Source organism: Miniopterus natalensis, chromosome 12 (genome assembly GCF_054644295.1).
Source record: "Miniopterus natalensis isolate mMinNat1 chromosome 12, mMinNat1.hap1, whole genome shotgun sequence".
NCBI classification, from domain to species: Eukaryota; Metazoa; Chordata; class Mammalia; order Chiroptera; family Miniopteridae; genus Miniopterus; species Miniopterus natalensis.
In genome coordinates this window covers 34,260,178-34,280,824 of record NC_142092.1, presented here as the reverse complement: position 1 = coordinate 34,280,824, position 20,647 = coordinate 34,260,178, and the positions used below count along the sequence as shown (strand labels likewise).

General features: G+C 42.1%; 1 protein-coding gene across 4 annotated transcripts in view; it reads right to left on the bottom strand.

Annotated features, from left to right (window-relative positions):
* Positions 1-20,647, bottom strand: part of TJP2 (tight junction protein 2) — an 87,384-nt gene that overhangs the window by 21,079 nt on the left and 45,658 nt on the right. For 3 of the 4 annotated variants that reach the window (XM_016214265.2, XM_016214266.2, XM_016214267.2), the window contains 10 exons: positions 15,302-15,355; positions 12,572-12,696; positions 11,344-11,446; positions 9,114-9,735; positions 5,335-5,438; positions 4,586-4,739; positions 3,268-3,376; positions 3,031-3,164; positions 1,340-1,406; positions 398-548 (listed from right to left, as the gene is read on the bottom strand). In XM_016214265.2, coding sequence (XP_016069751.2) covers positions 398-548; positions 1,340-1,406; positions 3,031-3,164; positions 3,268-3,376; positions 4,586-4,739; positions 5,335-5,438; positions 9,114-9,735; positions 11,344-11,446; positions 12,572-12,696; positions 15,302-15,355 — 1,623 coding nt within the window. Of the gene's footprint in view, positions 1-397; positions 549-1,339; positions 1,407-3,030; positions 3,165-3,267; positions 3,377-4,585; positions 4,740-5,334; positions 5,439-9,113; positions 9,736-11,343; positions 11,447-12,571; positions 12,697-15,301; positions 15,356-15,650; positions 15,662-20,647 lie in introns of all 4 variants that reach the window. The other variant, XM_087822696.1, reaches the window with a different exon arrangement.

Sequence of the window (20,647 nt, the reverse complement as noted above, 5' to 3'; positions counted from 1 at the left end):
CAGACAATCTGATAGCAGCACCCACCTTTGTTCAACTACAGCACACTGCCTTGAGAGTGACAACCAGAAGGGGAATCGATGAAAAACCAAATGTTAGCAAGATCTTTTGAAAGATCTTCTTCCTAGGACTTACAGTTTTGAATTTTTTGTTAATCAAGCTAATACAAATCTTTGCAAGGGTCTTGAACATTATAAATTCCCACCCAGAAGTGAATTTTAGGTTCCAGGACTGAGAAGACAGGACCCATTCCAGGGACACTGAGACCTTGATCCTGAGCATCAACAACCCGCAGCTGATCTATTTTCACAAGCTGGACCACTCCCCCTTCCTTATGGAAGACCCCCAGGACCCCCCCTTTCCCAGTAACTTCTAGAAACAGGACTGGGCTTTTCTTACCTTCAGAATCTGGTCCCCTTCTAGAAGGCCTTCTTGCTCTGCCGAGGTCCCCTCTTGAATGCCGGCCACAAATATCCCGACGTCGTTGCCACCAGCCAACCGCAGGCCCACGCTATCTCCCTTCCTGAACTTCACCATTTTGGTATTGGGGCTGCAAGCGTTTCAGTTCCAGGAAGAAAAAAATGGAAGATTATTTTTGTAAACAGGGACCAACATTAGCAGATGAGAGATTTAATTTCTTCTATCTATAGAGTGATTTATAGTTTAAGCCTCATTTTCCTCACATAATGTATAATTTCATCTTGTAAGATGAGTGTAACAGGCCTACTTTACTAGTGAAGTAGAAGTATAGGATGTTCACTCAACTCAACATTAGAAAGCAAAAAAGCGGCAAGATAGGGGTTAAAATCATGGCCACTTGGCCACTTGAATGATTCTTCCAAAGGAAAGCCACCACCCAGGACTCTTGTCAAATGGACACACAGCCTGCATTCCAGAAAGCCACATCCTAACCCAGGAGCTGCTGCCCTTGAACACTGAACCAGGGGTTCTCGTTATCAAATGCAGAGCCTGGTGTCACATCCCTCCCCTCCACACCCTGGGATCATCACGTCATTGCAGCCCCAACGGAGGCACCACAGTTAAGCTGTTCTTCACCTGTCTGTTGTTACTGACGTGCCAAACTCAAATATTCAGCATCACTTATCTGGAGAAGCAGCCAGATAAGTGACAAAGTAAACAGAGTTAACATCACAAACTTTACCCACTTCCACATTTTAATCTCCTACAAATGACTGCTCTTTCTCGTAAACACTAGCAACAAGGGTAGGTTAAAGGTGGCTGATTATATGCAAAATCACCATCTGTGGTTAAAAAGCACCATTCTTCTGGGTTTTGGTTAAGGAGACAGAGCTTTGTGAAAAAAGACACCGAAATAAATACCCATATATTGCTTCATCTTCAGGACTGGGACGGAGGAAAGTCCTCGGTACTGCTTTTGGAGGAGGAGCTGCAGATTAAAAAGCACCCATCATTATTGACTTGGACTAAAAGGAGTATGTCTGTCTCAAAATATAAAGATCACAAAGCTCACCAAAAATTCAAGTCTGTACCTTATGCTCCATATACAACATTGTGCCAAAGGTTTCTCAAAATAAGGGAGAAATGAACCTCTAGAATGCAAGATGCATAATCACATGTACCAGAAGGCACTATTTTTTTAAAACTAAAAAAACCCCACCTCACAATAATGCTGTTTTTCCAAGGATAAATATTTATGCATGTAAAGTCATGATAATAATTATCGCAGAGGCAGGGTTAGAGGATGGGCTTGAGATCAGAGATAGGATATAAAAGGACCTCAACTAATCAAATATGACAAAATGTGACTAATAGAAATATATATTTGGTCTCTGCCCCCCAGTTCCTGACACAAACTTCCTGAAATCCCCACAATTTCCAGGGTGGTAGGGGTGCCAGGAGCATCCTTTGTTCTAATATTTGGTCTTTGGCCCCGGTTCCTGGCACAGAGCTCCTATATCCCTTGGAATTTCGTGGGTGATAGGAGAGTCCTTTGTTCTAAAGACATGGCTCCTGTTAGTAGTGGCTTCTATCAATGAGCAGTTAGGAGTGGAAGAAACATTGTTTCATATTCTGTAAAACGAAGTCTCTGCCTGGAATATTAGGATTTCAAATCCTTGAATCAGAATGTCTTTATGCTTTTTAAAGACATGCCTGGTGGGTTCCTGGGTAGCCTCAGGATGGGGCTGGTCACTGGAATTGGCAAACCATGATTAGAAGCTTGGAACTTCATCATCCAGGGAGGGGTGAGGAGCTGGGGACTGAGCTAACAACTGATCATGCACATGACAAAGCCTCCATAAAGCTTTGGGGTTCAGATGGCTTCAGGGTTGGTGAACACAGGGAAGCCCTAGGAGAGTGACACCCCTCGAGAAGGCATGGAAGCTCTGCGCTCCTTCCCCCACACCTTTCCCTATGCATCTCTTCCATTTGGCTGTTCCTGAGTTGCATCCTTTATAATAAACTAGTATTAGCAAGTGAAATGCTTTTCTGAGTTCTGAGAACCATTCCAGCAAATTATCAAACCTGAGAAGAGGGTCACGGGAACTCCCAGTTTAAAACTGGTTGGTCAGAAGTAAAGGTGATAATCTGGGACTTGAGACTGGCATCTTAAGTGGGGGGCATCTTGTGGGGCAGAGCCCTTAACTTCTGGGGTCTGCACTAACTCCAGGTAGTGAGGGTCAGAACTGAACTGCACTGTAAGACAACCCGGTGGGTGTCTAGAGAATTCGAGAATTGGTAGTTGTGGGGAGGAAACTACCCACACATTTGGTGTCAGAAGTATTATGTACAGAAACAGTTCAGGTTGGGATCAGAAACAGGGGACAAAAGGACCATCACTAACCAAACATAATAAAATATGGCCAATCTCTTGGCATAGAAAAAAGGCTGTTATTCTTTACTTTTCTTTTTTCCCAACATTAAAAGAGAGACAGGATTGCCTCTTTCATACTTGAGAATGATTTTTTAAATTAATTTCTCTCTCCTTCCAGCCATCCTCTGGATTTACCAAGCAGAAACTTCTGAAAGTGACTGTTTAAAATGAGCCTCACCTGGGGCTTCCTCTTGCTGTCTGGGTTCCTTACTGGTCTCTGTGGCAGCCGCAGTTGCAAGATCCCCTGCACACTTAAACGGAGTGGGTGTGGAGCCCATCTTGGACCATCTGCTCTGGATGTCCTCCCTTGAACTTAAGCACACGTCATGTAAATATTCCATACTGTGGCAGAATCACAAATACACGTGTGCACACTCACAGTGATGTGTGCAAGGGAAAAGACATGTCACCTTACCTCGGCTTTTCCTTCAGCTTTTCATTTGAGGAATGATAATCATAGTCGGAATATTGCTGCCGTCTCTCCTCTGGGGAAAACGATCGGTTTGACTCTATTTCCGAGACATCTGGTTTCAAAAATAAGAAAAGACTTCAATGAAATATTTAAGACCTGTACCAGAAATTATCCTGTTCTCTGGTTAGGAGATATGGGAACGGAAGAGAGGCAGGCAGTAAATGTGCTACTAGCCTAATAGTCTTCCCGAACTGAAAAAAAAATCTGATAGTTAGAAAGGAAAGGCATTAATTAATAAAGAGAAAGCCAAATACAGAATTTTAGGTTCCTCTTTCATTACACCTTCTATCAAAGCTGCTACCGAAGACTCAAAATTCAATTACTGGATCATATATATGCTTCTCAAACATTAATGCACACACGAATCACCTGGGCCCTTGTTAGAATGCTCTGGGGTGGGGCCTGAGACACTGCAATTTTGCCAAGCTCCCAGACACTGCTGATGCTGCCGATGGGGTGAGGACCACACTTTGAATAGCAAGGCAATACACTATAAGCTCCTAGCGTGCTGGGATGATCTCTCTGCATGGCACTCATAGCAGTAACAACTGCGTAGACTTTAGATATAATGGAAATTAAACTAAGTTCTACAGAGCAATTCTTTTCAAAATCAACATCTGTTTTAAATTTTAAGAACTTAATATTTTTTCTAAACTTTGCTACACAAAGGCAATATTAGATGGTTAACTAGGAAATATGATTACTTGTTTTTAGTGGTAATTTGTATATGGTTAAGATGTTATCCTGTGTATAATTCATATTTTGAGAACTGAATATAGTATCCTAAAAGAAAAGAGGTGACATGGATTGCTAACCAATGATTACACATTAGCTATTTTGATTCTTTATTGTAGTGTCTACTGGTTTATACTATCCCTCCACATTGTCTTTATTGTAAATATTAATAGCCACTTAAAAAACACACACAAAAACATGAGGAAGTGCAAGGATGAGCAATTTACAAATGTATGTAGTTATCAGTTCTTCCAACTGCTCACACATACATTTTTTACTAACAAGTTTTGTTCTCAGTGGCCTAATCAGCGTCCACTGGGAGTTCACAGGGCATCAGAATTTCACACTGGAAACCTAATTACAACAGACACTTTCAAAAGAAAATAACAACCAAACACTACTCTTTTGGAATTCAAGTTTCAAGGAGAGGCTTTCATTGGCAGGGTGGCTCCGCTAACTAGAGGTGAGAATGCTGCAGCAATGGCCTTCCTTGCTCCCAGCCAAGTTCACAGCTTCCTTTCTTTACCTTCTATTTCTGAGTCGCTGTCATTTAATGAGGGGATGTTGATGAGCGTCTGCTTGCTGTCTCTCATCACCACCAGCTGAAGTTTTCCTCTTGACTTCTCTATCAGTTTTCGAGCATCCGTTAAAGACATGTTCTCAGTCACCGTCCCATTGATCTGTGTTTATAAAGAACAGTAGTGGCATATGCAATACAACTATTCAGATTTTCTCCTACTAAAAATGTAAAGACTTTGCTCATCTATTCAAACAGACAGGGGCTTTAGGGTGACTGAATAAAAATGAATTATCCTTTAAATTAATTATAACCTCGCGTGCCTGGATCCCAAATACAGGTGTGGGAGAGCTGTAGTGTACTTAAGTTACTCTGCTAATTTATTTAACTTCCAAGCTCAAGACGATGGTTTGGTTTACTACTGGAAGGTGTCTCCTGACCAGAGAGGTTTACAAAAACTATTAAATATTCAGCATTCATATACCACCAACTCTCCCTCTCATCTTTCCTTAGTTTAGGGAATAGGAGCTTAAACTTTAAGCAAACAGGGAAGAAAAAAGTACTCATTGATATATTTTTAAAAACTGACATTAAACTATTACAGATCTCCAAGGCTGGTTTCTCTGATAAAAGTTATCTGGCTCTGGTGCTCTTCCCAGCCTTTGTCTTACTACTGACGCCCATTGCAACAAGGTTTCCCTGTGCTTGCACTTGAATGTGGAAATGCATCTGACTGTCCTCTACCCCGGTCCGCTCACCTTGAGAATTATGTCCCCTTCATGCAGGTTGCCATCTTTAGTTGCCAGACCCGAACTGGTCATTTCCTTTATGAAGATCTGACTCCCCAGCCGGAGACCATACTCTAGAAGATAGAAATATAAACATACACATATTTCATCAACTTATTCCAAAAACTTAGTTTGGTTTTTAGGACTATTTAAAAATATTAATGAAAAGTAAATTTTGCACAAGGGACATTTTATAAGACAACTGGCATGGAGTCATCCAAAAAGTCAGTATCATACAAAACAAAAGAGAAAAAGAAACTACTCCAGATTAAGAGACATAAAAACCAAATGCAATGCATGAACCTTCACTAGATCCTTGATCCCACGTGGGGAAGACTTGGGGGGGGGTGGAGGGGTCAGGCGCATTATTTTGGAGCAACTTCAAAATGAACTGTACTATAATATTTTAAAAGGGATATTAATGTTAATGTGATAAAGGCATTATGGTTATGTAGGAGAATGTTCTTATCCCTGGGGGATACCTGCTGAAATATTTAAGGGTAAAGGGTCACGTGCCTGCATCTTCCTTTCAGGTGGTTCCAGAACACTAGAGGGACGGGATTGGGGGTGGGAGAGAGGAAGGAGAGGGGAAGGGGCAGGAGAAAGGGAAAGAAAGGAAGGACAAAGAAAACAAATGTGGCAAAATGTTAACTGGTAAAACTAGTTGCAGGCTATATATGAGTATTTGCTATAAAATTAACATTTTCAAAATAAAATGTTGGGGAGAAAAAAAACAATTCAGTACATCTCAGTAGGCATATTCTGCTGACAATGCAGTTGCTTTATAGGAAGGCACTGCAAACTGCATAGCCTTCATCTGTAACCACTTAGATTGTGTGGGGTTTGGCACTGAAAATATTTCAGTGTGTGAAGAAAAGGGGCAAATAAGCCAGGTAAAGCAAGAACGTATTTACTAAAACCATCACAGCTCTGAGGTTTTATGGACTCTGAATTGTTCTCAAAAGAAAAAACACTGCACTAAATACGTATATTTTAAAATATTTTAAATACTATTCAGACTATTCTGATTCTACTTATTAAACTTGTAAAAACATATTTTTAAGAACAAATTTTGGTTATTTTAGGAAGCTAGGTTTTAAAAGAGACACATTCAAGTTTTATTATTACTGTTCTGGATTCAAAATCTTAACATTACAGAGTAACTTTCTACAGTTGGGGAAAGTTATGAAGTAGGTTTAGAGCTAAGTTTTAAATGGCTTATAGTAAGTTACCATCAAATCTTACCATAAAGAGGTTCACCCTGACCCCCTTAGGAAGCTGACACTCCAGAAAGAATAGGGTAAGACAGGACCTTCTTTCATGGATGACAATTCTCTACTGTTCAGGACAGGAGGCTGAGACAAGCCTGAGTGGTGACTTCTTTCTTATATATCAATTCCATTAGCCTCTTACAAACTGCACTCTTAAGGTTGCAGATAGAATTATTGGTGTACGTGTAGACATCTCTTAAATGAAAAAAAAAATCAACTGACCAGCTTCTAAGACATTTACCAGGAGGCTATTTGGTGCCCATGAAATGCAGCAGCTGGCCATAGGAATGGATCACATGTTTCTTAATCAAATGTAGATCCTGCCTACTGCCATATTTCTGTAAGGATTAATTCTTATGCAACTCTAGCCAGTGACAGCTAAGTTACTGTGTAACCTGAGCAAAAGTGGCCAAAAAAAAAAAAGTCTCTTAAAAAGTGGAACTTTTTATTTTTAAATGAATTCTAAGTTTGAGGAACAAAAGGGCCTAGGAGGAGTAAAATGCCGTATCTGTAAAGGGCGATAACCCCCTTTTGTCCTGTATAGTATCACTAAGACCAGGCATGACTTGCGCAGTCTCTTAGGGCAAACAATGTCTATTTCAATTGTGGGTCACAACATTAGTGAGTCTTCGAATCAATTCAGTGAGTTGCAACTGGCATTTAAAATTAAATGTAATGGAACCTCTCGGAATGTATCACATAAAGTACTATCTCATGAAAATTTTGTTCAAGTTTTTATATGTACATCCATCTGTGATTGTTTGCAAAATGGGGTTGTTTCTATGGCAGGAGGAGGGGAAAGAGAGGGAGGAAGAAGGGAAAGAAGGGAAGAAGGGGAAAAAATTACAGGAGAAAAAGATTGAAAAGCACTCACTGCCTTAGGTAACTCAAGGACCTTGTGTGCAAGTCCTATAGAATGTGCACTGGACCTCTCTGAAGGAAGTCTCATGCCAAGTCATCTTTCTCAAAACCTCAGTCCACCTTTCAATCTAGGAGTAGAAAGGTTTTGCAATTCTTGTGGGTTGATGTCATTATAAACAGAAAGAGTCTATAGAATCCTTAAACCTCCTAAGATGCATATTCCTCAGAGATAGGCTATTAAAAATGCAAATTCCCAACCTAGAAAGCAGTAAGTTTTTCACTTTGCACACTTGGGTGCTCTTCATCTTTTTTCCCCCTTGGAAGGAGAACAATTAGAGAACAAAAGGAGAGAAAGGATTTGTCATAAGGAATTTAAAAAGTCAGAATCCAAGAATCAATGCAAGGAATACCTCACATTGGGCCCTATAGCCCTGTTCATTCAAGATGTGGGCAAGTCGCTTCCCCTGAGTTTCAGAATCCTCACCTAAACTGTAGGTGCTAGTAGCTTCTCTAGCTGCCACCCGGGGTTTTAGTGAATTCTGGATGTGATTAAGTCTGTGAAAGTGCTCCAGGAATGCAACACGGATGGGCAGCTTGGGCCAGAGCCTGCCTCATGCATGGGCATGTTACCAGCATTGGGGTTCTTGGGCTCCCCAAGATAGAATTCAAGAGGAAACCCCAGAGAAATTTCCAGGAAGATTTTATTAAGCTTATGCTCGAGCACCAGGGAGACAGTATAGAGGAAATCAAGGTCCTCTGAACTGGCCGAGGGGCTGGCTCTGCTTTGCTGCTTTTTTAAGCTGGGAACAAGGCGGACTTGCACAGAAAGATGGTTTTTTTAACAAAGGTGGGCTTCTGCAACTTTCCATGTCAGGGTAGGAAAGCAAGCAGAAGATAAAATTCTGCATTTATTTATTTATTTTGAGCATGGAACAGAGGGGTGGTAACATTCTTGCATTTGGCTTATGTACATGGCCTTCCTTCTGGCCACCTGGCCATAACTTGACTTCCTAGCCACCTGGTATTTTTCTACTCCTCAAGGCCCAAGTCCCTGTGCTACCTAAGGCACACCAAAAACATCTCTGAACTTTGTTATCCCCACCTGTAAAACAGGAATGAGTTCTCCTATCTACGACACAGCATAGGTCCTGGCACAGAGCAAAAATGCAATCAAAATGCTAGAGCACTGTCCTCTATTGTGGTTTCATCAATTTAAGCTTCACCAGGCTCACCAAGAGGGCTTGTTAACCACACAGATTCCAGGCTCCCATCTCAGTATTTCTGAGTCAGTGGGGCTGCTGGGCAGGGGCCTGAGGAGCTGCATTTCTAACAAGCGTCCAGGTGATACTTATGCTGCTTTGAGAACCACCAGCCTAATCGTTCAAAGCCAAATTTCTGCAGCCTGTGCAAGCTCAACGTGCAAGTCAATGAGCTTTTCTGTGCCTCAGTTTCCTTGTCTATAAAATGAAAGATACGCTCACTCCTACATGAGGTCGTGCTGAGGGTGAAATGAGCTCATCGGTGCAAAGCATCTGGGTCAGTGCTCGGCACACAGCGAGTGCCATGTAAGAGCGAGCTGTCGTTACACTAGTGCTCCCCTTCTTCAAGCATTACTACCTTCACTTGCTTTGCTTTTCGTCAGGAGGACCCCGATGGGCCTGTCCGTTTCCTGCGGGCCTCCATGGCCCGGCCGCCCCCTCGGCTCCAGGCTGGGACTGCGCAGGCGGAGGTGCTCGCAGCTCCGGGACATCTCGTACCGGGGGTCCGCCTGCAGCCTGCGCCTGGGCTCCACCTCCGGGCTGTAGGTCGGGTCGTAGGCCTGATCGATGCCCCTGCCACGGCTGCTATCCCGGCCTCGCCCATAGTCATGGTCCAGGCCCCGCTCCAGGCTCCGGCCGCGGCTCCGGTCTCGGGCTCCGTCGTAGTCATCACGGTCCAGGCCCCGCTCCAGGCTCCGGCCTCGGGCTCGGCCGTAGTCGCTGTGGTCCAGGCCCCGCTCCAGGCTCCGGCCGCGGCTCCGGTCCCGCTCCCCGCTGCGGGGCCGGTCGTGGGACCGCACCCTCTCCAGGCTGTCCTCCCAGCTGCGCAGCCGGCCCCTCTCGCTGTACCGATCGCTGTACCCGCTGCGGGCGCTCCTGCGGTCAAACTCGTCCATGGCCTCGAAGGCCCTGTCTTCCTCACCGAGTGGCAGGCCGCCCTGCAGCGGGGCCAGCTGCACCTTCCGGGGCCTCTTGACCACCTGTCAACCAAAACACAGTGGGGAGGCAGGGCAGTCACAAGCAACCGAGGAGAACGCAGGGGTTAAAAGCTCCGGTTCTCCTTCCAGTAAGGCTGCGTCCCTAAGCCTCAGTTTCCTCACTTGGAGGACAGGGGTAATAAAGACCTCCTAGGGTTGAGAATAAAGTCAGACAATGAGTGTAAAGCTCTCAACACAGCACCCCCCCAAAATCTGCTTCTACTCAGAGTGTGCGAAGTACCAAGGGACCTTAAATCACTAAGTTATAAAAATGAAAATGCAGAAAGTGAGGCAGTCTATAGATTCTTCCAAAGGCAATGTCATTAAAGGGGGCCGGGGAACGCTCCTAGATTTCAAAGGACATAAAAGATAAGGGCCAGGTGCAGTGAGTGAACTTGGATTGGATCCCATGGGGAAGAAAAAAAGTCTATCAAAAAAATCTTAGGATATGGACTGGATATTAGATGATATTGGTAGAGTTGTTAATTTTCTTAAGATAGGATAATAGTATAGTTATGTAGCCCGACCAGGTGTGGCTCAGTGGTTGGGCATCGGCCTAGTAGGATCCAGGAGATCATGGTTCAATTCCCAGCCAGGGCAGATGTCTGGGTTGTGGGCTCGATCCCCAGTGGGGTGCATGCAGGAGGCAGCCAATCAATGACTCTCTCATCATTGATGTTTCTATCTCTCTCTCTCTCCCTTTCTCTGAAATCAATAAAGATATATTTTTTAAAAAGTATAGTTTTGTAATGTCCTTATTTAGAAGACACACGCTGAAGTAGAACTGAACTGTAATGTCTGCAACTTCCCTTCAAATGGTTCACTAAGAATATGCATGTGTTTATAGACACACGGATAAAAAAATAAGTAAATATGGCAGGATGTTAACATGTAGAAGATATATGTGTTTATTACATTAATCTTTGAACTTTTCTTTCTGTTTGAAAATTTTCATAATATAAAGTTAAAAAAAAAAAAAAAAAAGGAATACCACATACCCAGTGCATCCCCCTAGCACTGCCCTTAAACTCACTATACTCCAAATTCTCGCTCTGTGTGTCCACTGGCCCCGCTGGAGTGAACACTCCTAGCAGCACAGACCTGCTCCAGGGCCAAGTGGAATCTGGCTCACAGTTGAATCTCAACCAGTGTTTGCTAAATGAGTGAGAGAACAAATGAATGAATGCTATAGAAGGCCACTGTCTCCAAAGGAACTAGCTTATGAAGATACAACAGTCCTTGTCTGGGGCCTTTACAAATGAGGTTTGAGCTAAAATTTATTTTCTAAGTTAACACTCTTCTGCTACTGTTCTCAATCTAGTTAATTCTCATAGGGAGTAACTGTCTAACCTGGCTCTGAAGGCAAACTCACTCAGATAAAGGAATTACTGGTCGTACGAAGTTAGGAGAAAGACGAGAAAGGCAGAGAGGAATTATTTACATATATCTGTACATCACCCATTACATCACCCTCTTAAAGAACTGAGGATACAAGAGGTAGCGGCCCCAAGGTTACATCATTCTGTCAAGTGCTTAAAGGCAAGTGGTAATTCTCTTCTGGGCATAAAGACAAATTCTACAGAGGCGAGCTGAAGCAAACCCAGAACTTACAATGGCAGCGATCTTCCCACTTTTTCTCAGCTGCTGAACTGCGAATGAATGGAGTACGCCCTCCATGGGGGTGCCGTTAACCATGACCACCCTGTCATTTTCTCTGCAAACAAAAAATAAAAGCAGGATGTGAAAAACTCCCATCTATTCACTGACTTAAGAACAAACAGGCAGCAAACTGAAGTGAAATGCTTATAAAGGGCTCTGTGTCTGATGACTCCCACGGCTTAGTCAGTCCACTCAGTCTGAGTTCTTCTGAGGAAGGAGCCCAGGAGCCACTCAGCCCACTTCTGACTGTGTCTGCTGAAAACCAGCTGTGTGTGGGGGGGACCCAAATCATGAGGTCCCTCCAGGAGCCACTTGACAATGGCGAGGTCTGGGGGTAAATGAAATCCTGCATCAGGCCTCCATACCCCAGGTGCAGAGGGCTTCAGGAAGTCTACAAACACCCCTCAAAGACGGTTTATATCCACTTGTGTTTTGGACGGGAGGGAGGCAAAAGCTTGCCTCAGATTCTTAAAGAAATGCTGAGTTCACAGAACCCTAACTCTTACTTTATCTCATCCCCGAAATCATTTATAAAGTCTACTTTGCTCTCTGAAACACTACGAACTTTTTGATTGAAATGCCCACAGAACCTAAACTTTGGAGCTGTCTGGCCACAGCAGTCAAAAGATTAACTTTAGATTCTGCCCTGAGAAATGATGCTGAGGGACTCAGACACGCATTTTTTCAAATGGTGTTCTCTCTTCAGACCAGAAGGGTGGCACCTGGAAAACTTCCATTTTCATGTTGTGAATTTTCCCAATTTCCACATCCCTCTTACAGATCAGATAATCATTAAGCCAGAGTATCCTCATTAAATTCTTAATGAACATAAATTAAAATAAACAGTGTTGGGCAAGCATTAGGGGTTGGGGACATGCCAATTTTATTATTCCATGTTCAGAAATGGTCCCTAAACCCAGGAATGATAGTTGTGATCATTAGAGCTACCTTCCTAAGGAAATGGCTGCTCTCCTTCCTCCAACATTTGGATGTTCCCAAAGGACTGGTATGTTATGGTCCTAACTCACATATATATTCATTCACATATATGTATATAAAAGCACGCACAGACATATGTATACTTTTTAGAAATTATTTTAAAAGTGCACACCACCCAGAGCATCCTGCCTAGGGCCACAGTGGGGTGGCAGGGGCTGGGGTGGGAAGGAAGGCCACTCACTGAAGCAGCCCGTCGGCGGGACCACCTGGAAGCACGTCAGAAATGACGATTGACGTCTCTCCATTTTCAAAGTGGGGGTTGTCTCTGCCTCCGGACACTGCGATTCCAAACCCTCTTTTGGAGTCCTGTTCATTGAAGAGCAAAAGAAATAAAAAATAAAAATAAATTAAAAATTTAAAAACCCTTCCACAAGTGGCTTTCAGGATTTATTACAAGCACTCAACAAAATAAAGGGCGAAGCAATCACCAGAGGCAGCTCAGGAAGAGTGGGCTTACAGAACAAATAAGCAGCGTCGCGGCCAGCTGACGGGGTTAAAAGGAAACTCCTTATCTAAAGAAACAGCCCGCAACCGAGTTATCACCAGCAGCTGGCAGGGAGGGGAAACGACAGTGTCTGTCCAAACAGGGCTGTGCTGTTCCAATCGCCCATCCTACCTGTCCCCATATCCTGGCCCGAGCTGGGACAGTTTCGGGCACAACCAAATCTGTGCTAAAACCGTATTTTTCGAGTATTCCTTAAGCTCCCACGTTAGGTAAGCTGGTGGGTCCATTTTAATGCAGGGTGAAAAAAGTAAACGGATTTTAAAGATAAAATCTGCAGATAAACTTAGTTTTGAGATCTCATGAGACAGTAAAGCATTAAAGTGTTTTCTATATGCACATAAGATGGAAATACAGATTATCTACCTCCATGGTCAAGAACTGTAACAGGGCCCTAGCCAGTGTGGCTCAGTGGTTAGAGAGTCAACCCATGGACCGAAGGGTCTCGGGTTTGATTCCGGCCAAGGGCACGTGCCTCTGCTGCAGGATCGATCCCTGACCCCGGTGGGCGCGAGCGGGAGGCAACCAATCGATGTGTCTCTCTCACACAGATGTTTCAAGCTTTCTCTCTCTCCCCCCTTCCACTCTGAAAAGCAATGGAAAAAATACTCTCAGGTGAGGCTAAGAAAATAAAAGAACTGTAACAGGGAACCCAGATAATACACAATCCCAATTCAGTGTAATGTTTAAAAAAGCTAAGCTCCCAGGTATCATCCAGATGATTCGGGTTATGTGACTAAAGCAGGGTTTGGTTATATAAAAATCTACTCAGAGAATAAAAAATTTCCCCCCAAGAAAATTTCCCACATGGGGCCCACTATGTCCACTGATAGACGGACAATTCCCAACACAAACAGGCTGGGTGGTCCATTAACAACATGGCTCTGAATGTGGCAGCACCATCACCTCGTGCCTGGTTTTATGCAGAGGTAGCTCCATCCTCTGTACCAGACCTAACATGTCTCTCACCTTTGCCAAATCGGGGTCCACACTCAAGGGGTATGTGAAATGCTGGTGGAGGGGCACAGAAGAGTCAGAAGATCACCAGAACTGAAAAGTGAGACCTAAAAAGGGGAACCCCTCAACTGATGAAACCGTGATTACGGCCCCAGAAGTTTCAGCACCTGAGCACTGATCTGTGTTTTTTTCCTACCTGGATTAATTTAATACACATTTACTCAGAAATCAAATTTTCATTAAAGACAGGGGTTAAAGTAGAGGAAGGAAGACTCCATTTGAGGAACTTACAATTCCTCCAAGAAGTAACAGAGGCTGAAGGGATTCAGAGCAGGAACAAGACCCCTGCAGGGCCCAGGAAAATCACAGCAACGCTGACCAAGGTGGCTTGATGGAAATAAGACTTGGGGACCACAAGTATAGTTCTATCTAGTCCAGCTCAGCTGCACACAAATCATTCCCACACTCTCCGAGTCTACGCTTGCTTTCAGTGGGGTTAGAGTTAACACCTATCATGCCTACCTTAAAATCTGCTGTCAGAATAAAAAGGAATGGAGCTAACCTTTATTAAGCAACAATTATGTGTTGGACTCTCTGTACTGAAAGCTGTTTGTGTTCCCTGGTTTTAACCAAGAGGAGCAATACCTGTGAAATGACTTTTAAAATTAAGTAAACTATAAAGAACATTTACATATGGTATTACTACTACCTTCAATACCATTGGGTGGGGGAATATTTTAAAAATCTAATTAACTCAATACCTCTTAATACAATCTGGAGTGAGACCGGGAAAACCACCCATGTCTCCTGATTGCTAAACCAATGTTTTAAAATTTAGTGTAGCCCTGGCTGGTGTGGCTCAGTTGGTTGGGCGTTGGTCCCCTGCACCCAAAGGTTTGCTGGTTCGATTCCCAGTCAGGACACGTGCCCAGGGTTGTGGGCTCAATCTCCAGTAGGGGCATGCAGGAGGGAGCCAATCAATGTTTCTCTCTCCTTCTCACTTCCTCTCTCTCTAAAAATCGGTAAAAAAATGTTTTAAAGTAATTATTAAAACTTAGTTTAGACTTCAAACTCACAAAGGGAATTATCCGTTTTCTATATATTATAATCAAAAGTATAAGAGCTGTAGAGGCTACCTCAATGTCCTTAAACAGTACAGGTTATTTCCATTCCTCCCCTCTTTTTCTCTATTTTTTCATAACCTGTTCTGTCTGGGGATAGGTGAATGCACTAAATAACCTCTAGAATTTTCTATATTTATACAGACCTCAACCAAAAACAAGGTAATAGCATGCAAATCTTTGTTAGTGCAGTAATTACTGCCAGCTATTCCCTACAATGCATTATCTACCTAAAGTGTGTGTGTGGGGGGGGTGTCGGGATTCTGAAGACCCCATGATCTATAAACCCAGGAACATGACTGTGGCCTATTCCGGAATGTGCAGCACTTACCTTCTGCAGGGTCACCGTGTACTGCTCCCATATCACCTCTTCCATAACTGGGGCCTGTTTTAAAACAAGCAAAACCAGTTTGATTAAAACCACAAGCACTTCAATGCTAGAAATAAAACCCTAATTCAAGATACCTCAATATAAAAAAGTCCATCTTACACTTTAAATATACCAAGAGATGATGTGTTTTAGGAACATTTATGCTGCTTATTTTCAAACACTCTCTCCTTCAATGAAATGGCATTTTTAAGAATCTTGGAAAATTACTGAAATACACAGTGAGAGATAGGCCCTAAAGAGAATTTAATATTTAGTGGGGAGCCTTTTTATGATTACGGCTCCAAAACACTGTCATTATAGAATACTTTAAAAAGAAAATTGGATAGTTTCAAGCAGGTATCTTTCATTCTTTTTTTTTTTTTTTTAACCACTCCCCCCTCTCCCTGTCAAAGGTAATCTCCCAGGCAAGTTTTCTGCATGTTTACGTCCAAAGGAATCCATGGCCTTATCACATAGTGTTCAATTGTGTAATCTGTGGAAATCCCTTTTTTCCAGCAGTATTGCTGGATGTAAAAAATGAAAATGCCTGCAAATAGACCAGTGGGGCTTCACTTTCTAACAATATTCCAAAATAGATGTCTAGGAAAACCAGAAAATAGTGGGTATCATTTTAAAAATAATAATAATGCATTAGCACAGCTGCCTTGAGGGGAAATCCTTAGAGGCTAGAAATGCCAAGAAAGCTCAAAGCCAGAGAGATAAGGCAGCCCTGAAGCAGGTATTTACTGGAAGATACTGGGGAGAGAAACTAGAATCCAAACAGGGCAGAGATCAGATCAAAAAGGATATATTAGGGGGAAAAACACAAGGCAGAGGGAGATGGCAGGGACGCATCTCATCCTTGGCTCTAGGTAGGATGGAAATAACTAAAAATATCTCGCTGGAGAATTTCTATGAACAGACCTACACTCACAAAGGTTTAGGACTGAAATTCATTTTATGGATATGACCACACATGACCCAAAACACTCTAGCCCAAAGTGGTTCTGCTCTGGTAGGACCCAAGGACACAGAGGCAGATGCAAATTCTCTCCAAGGAACTCACTAAAACACAGGTTTCAAAGAATCCCCGAGCTACGCACCTGAGGAACATGAATTCACAAATGAAACACATACACCAAGCAAGTCACACGACTGAAAGTTAAAAGAAACAAAAAAACTGCAGAATCAAATATGGTAAATACTGGAAATATCAGTCACAGACCAAAAAAAGTATGTTAAATATGCATCATGTTTACCATAGGAAATTAAAAGGGGATATTGAAAGTAGAATGAAAAAACAAGAGACCATCAAAAATGACCAAGCAAATCTGAAAGAAAAAAAAAAAGCAAATAAAATCTGTAGAAATGAAAAAAGTGTGATAATTAAGATTAGACAAACAATGGATTAAACAACATACTACACAGACGAAGACACTCATTAATGAAATTAAAGAAATTAACCAGAATGCAGCACAAAGTGCTAGAAAAGTGAAACCTATGAAAGAGAAGAGTGAACGTCTCACAGTGTGTCTAATTAAATGTTCTGAAGGAGACGATAAGAGAGTGGAGGAGAGATGCAATATTGGAAGAGATGTCTCTTCCAGAATTGAGGCCATCTCAAGGTATGGGAAGCCCAACATGCAACAAACAGCAAATTTTTAAAAAGAGCCCTGGCTGGTGTGGCTCAGTTAAGCGTCGTTCCATGCACTGAAAGGTTGCCGGTTCGATTCCTGGTCCACTATGGGGTGTGCAGGAGGCAGCCAATTGTTATGCTCTCACATCAATGCTTCTCTCTCTCTCTCTCTCCCCCCCCCCTTCACCCTCCCCCTCCCCTTCCTCTTGCTCTAAAAATAAATAAAAAAGAAAAAGAAAAGAAAAACACTTTTAAACACATGGAACTCTAGCTGCAGAAAAAGATGAAGTGACTTGAGAGCAGCTAAACAGAAGAGATTACTAGTAAAAAAACAACAATTAGGACAACAGCCAATTTCTAAAGAGCAGTAATAGAAGCCTGAAGTTGGTACAGTAAGATCTTTAAAACAATATCCATTGATTTAGAGAACAGAAAATATTTTTTTAAAAACACAAAAACTGGGACAGATTATTACCACAAACCAGCAATAAAATAATTTCCAAAGGATAAATTTAAGAAAGAAGGAAAATAATCCTAGAAGACCTAAGTTACAAGAAGAAATGTAAGCCTGAACACACATTGGCTGTAACTAAAATAATAATGTATAATTTGTGAGCATTAAACAAATAAGAGACAACTAAAGCACTGGGCAACAGAGAGTGCGAATCCAGATTAAATTATTCTAAATGTTTTATGCAGGAGCACAGCTAAACTGTTGATCAATTTTAAACTTCATTGAGTTAAATATACATGTTAAAATTTCTGGTGTAACCACAATAATAATAACTAGAGTACATAATTTCCAAAATAGCAGAGGGAAAAATAAAATGAGAAAGAAAACAAACTCTTAGGCTTGAGGGGAAAGAAGCTTCGCACAAATGGCAATTCTATCAACTGACATATTGGCAGATCATTTTTTCCTTTTGGCAGAAGGGGGTTAGGAAAAGGCAATTTAGTTTGTACAGCAGAAAGGAGAACCAGCCTGCTCATGAGTAGCTATAACCGATTACTCAAATTGAGAGGAATTAAAAAAAAATTTTGAGAGGAATTTATAATTCTTTAGTCCACCCCCACCCTCCATCCCCGCCCAAGCACTCTGTTTTGGGAAATTTTCATAGCTAATGCCATCTGGCTCCAAGAGACCAGAATTCTCCTCAAAAATTAAACATTAAAAAATAAAATTCAGCCCAGCCGGGCGTGGCTCAGTGGTTGAGCGTCGACCTAGGATCCAGGCGATCGGGGTTCGATTCCCGGTCAGGGCACATGCCCGGGTTGTGGGCTCGATCCCCAGCGGGGGGCGTGCAGGAGGCAGCCGATCAGTGACTCTCTCATCATTGATGTTTCTATCTCTCTCTCTCTCTCCCTCTCTCTCCCTCTCCCTTCCTCTCTCTGAAATCAATAAAGATATATTTTAAAAAATAAATAAATAAATAAAATTAAAAATAAAATTCAAATCACCTTGGTGGTTAAAAAGAGAACGTAGAATGGTACCTGGGAAAGGTAAGAACTAGGATCTGTGCTGTGTTTATGTCTCCCTCAGTCACTTTTGTCCTGTATCTCTGAGAACCGCGTTAGGCATAGAGCATGCACTCAAAGGTTTTCTTTTCAAAACCAAGAAGTGGATACACTACCCATTCAACACTCAACAGGATGAAGACACTGACTGAGGAAATGTCTGCTACGTGCAGTGGCCTCCGCGGCTTCGATGGCCCACTGGAGGTGGCAGGCTGGAAACTCAGGTGCCTCTGGTCTGGTGTTCTCAGTGTTCTTTATAGTCATACTTCTCAGGAATTGTTTTGTCTACATCTAAAACAGTATTTTCCAACCTGTGCCAGTATAACACAAGTTTTTCAAAATTGTAATAAAGTTTTCCTTTTTTTTTTAAGTTTTCTTAAAGAAATAGAAAGTAGAAACACAACTATCAGAATTCACCATCATTTTCTTTCTTTTTTTAAAAATATATCTTTATTGATTTCAGAGAGAGGAAAGGAGAGGGAGAGAGAGAGATAGAAACATCAACGATGAGAGAGTCATTGATCGGCTGCAGCCCCCAACCCGGGCATGTGCCCCGACTGGGAATCGAACCCAGATTGCCTGGATCCTAGGTCGATGCTCAACCGCTGAGCCACGCCCGGCCGGGCGACCATCGTTTTCCATTTCCACGGAACACCTCCTAACTCCTTGGCACCTCCAGGTTTCGATGTGCCCTTAGTAAAACCAATCCACTACCACCTGGAAATGACCTTACCAGCATGAGTGCTTTCCAAGTTCATCTTCTCAGCACTTTATATACTATGCTGTACCTCAAAGCTGGCAAATGTCAACAAAGTCCATTGCTCTGGAAGTTGTGGTAAAATACAGCTGCCAACTCTTCTTTAAATATAGTTATTTTCCCTACACATTAAGAAAAAACAGCCCGGCCAGGCATGGCTCAGCAGTTGAGCATTGACCTAGGACCCAGGGATCGGGGTTCGATTCCCCGTCAGGGCACAAGCCCAGGTTGTGGGCTAGGAAGCCGATCAATGACTCTCTCATCATTGATGTTGCCATCTCTCTCTCCCTCTCCTTTCCTCTCTCTGAAATCAATAAAGATATATTTAAAAAAAAAAAAGAAAAGAAAAAAACATCACAGAGCACCCTCCCCAAAATACTATTTAAAAATCATCAGGAAAAAACTAACCAATACCGCGATAATCACCCCTCGGATTAAGTAAAGCCATGGGGTCCATGGGACCCCAAAGTTTCCAAAGAGGGAGTGATATTTAGGTTAAATGAATCAACACAGTGAAATACACAAGCATTGAAAATAATAACTTCCATCAATTTTTTTTTTAAGTTTCTTCATCATGATGACTGTGCTTTCAATTAAAGAGAGGGAGTTTTTTATTTTCTGGTCTGTCCACTGTTGGTGGAAATCGTGGGAATATAAATTAGTACAAACCTTCCAGGGGGCAAATTACAAGTATGTATCAAAATGTAAAATCTGCATATCCCTTGATCAATCAATTCCACTTCTAGAAGTTTAGTCTACAAAAATATCTGTACAAGTGCATGAAGACTATATACACACACACACACACATATATGTTTGTTTACATCTGCTTATAATATTTTAAATAGATAATCATGAAATATCCAACAACAGGAGAGTAGTTACATGGTACATATGTGTATATATACAGACATCTATACTTAAATGTCTATTGGGGAGATCAAGCTACAAAACATCATTGTTTTCAACCCTATTTTCATATATATGTTTATAGGGAAAAGACTAAAAGAATAAATACCAAAAAATGTTAAGTTTCCCCAGGAGCTATGGTATGGCAGAAATTATTTTTATATGAGTGCATTACATTTAGAATACATTTTTATTTTTAAAATGAAAACAGCAAACTCCCTTTTCAAAGTTTTAGATTTAAATATTTTTTATTATTTAGCCAAATAAATGAATTGCTACAATTTTTTTAAGTGTTGCCCAAGTAGAATAAACCTGGCTTTTGAAATTCACTGTTCTTCCATGAAGAGATTACACTGCCTTTATTCCTGTGCTGCCTGCAGGGTTGAGTTAAATTAGATTTGCCAGAGAGAGGATTAATCCCCTACCACTCCCAATTGTACTAATTCAAATTCTTAATCAGTCAGACCTTGCCAGGTGCCTAAAGGCCTCA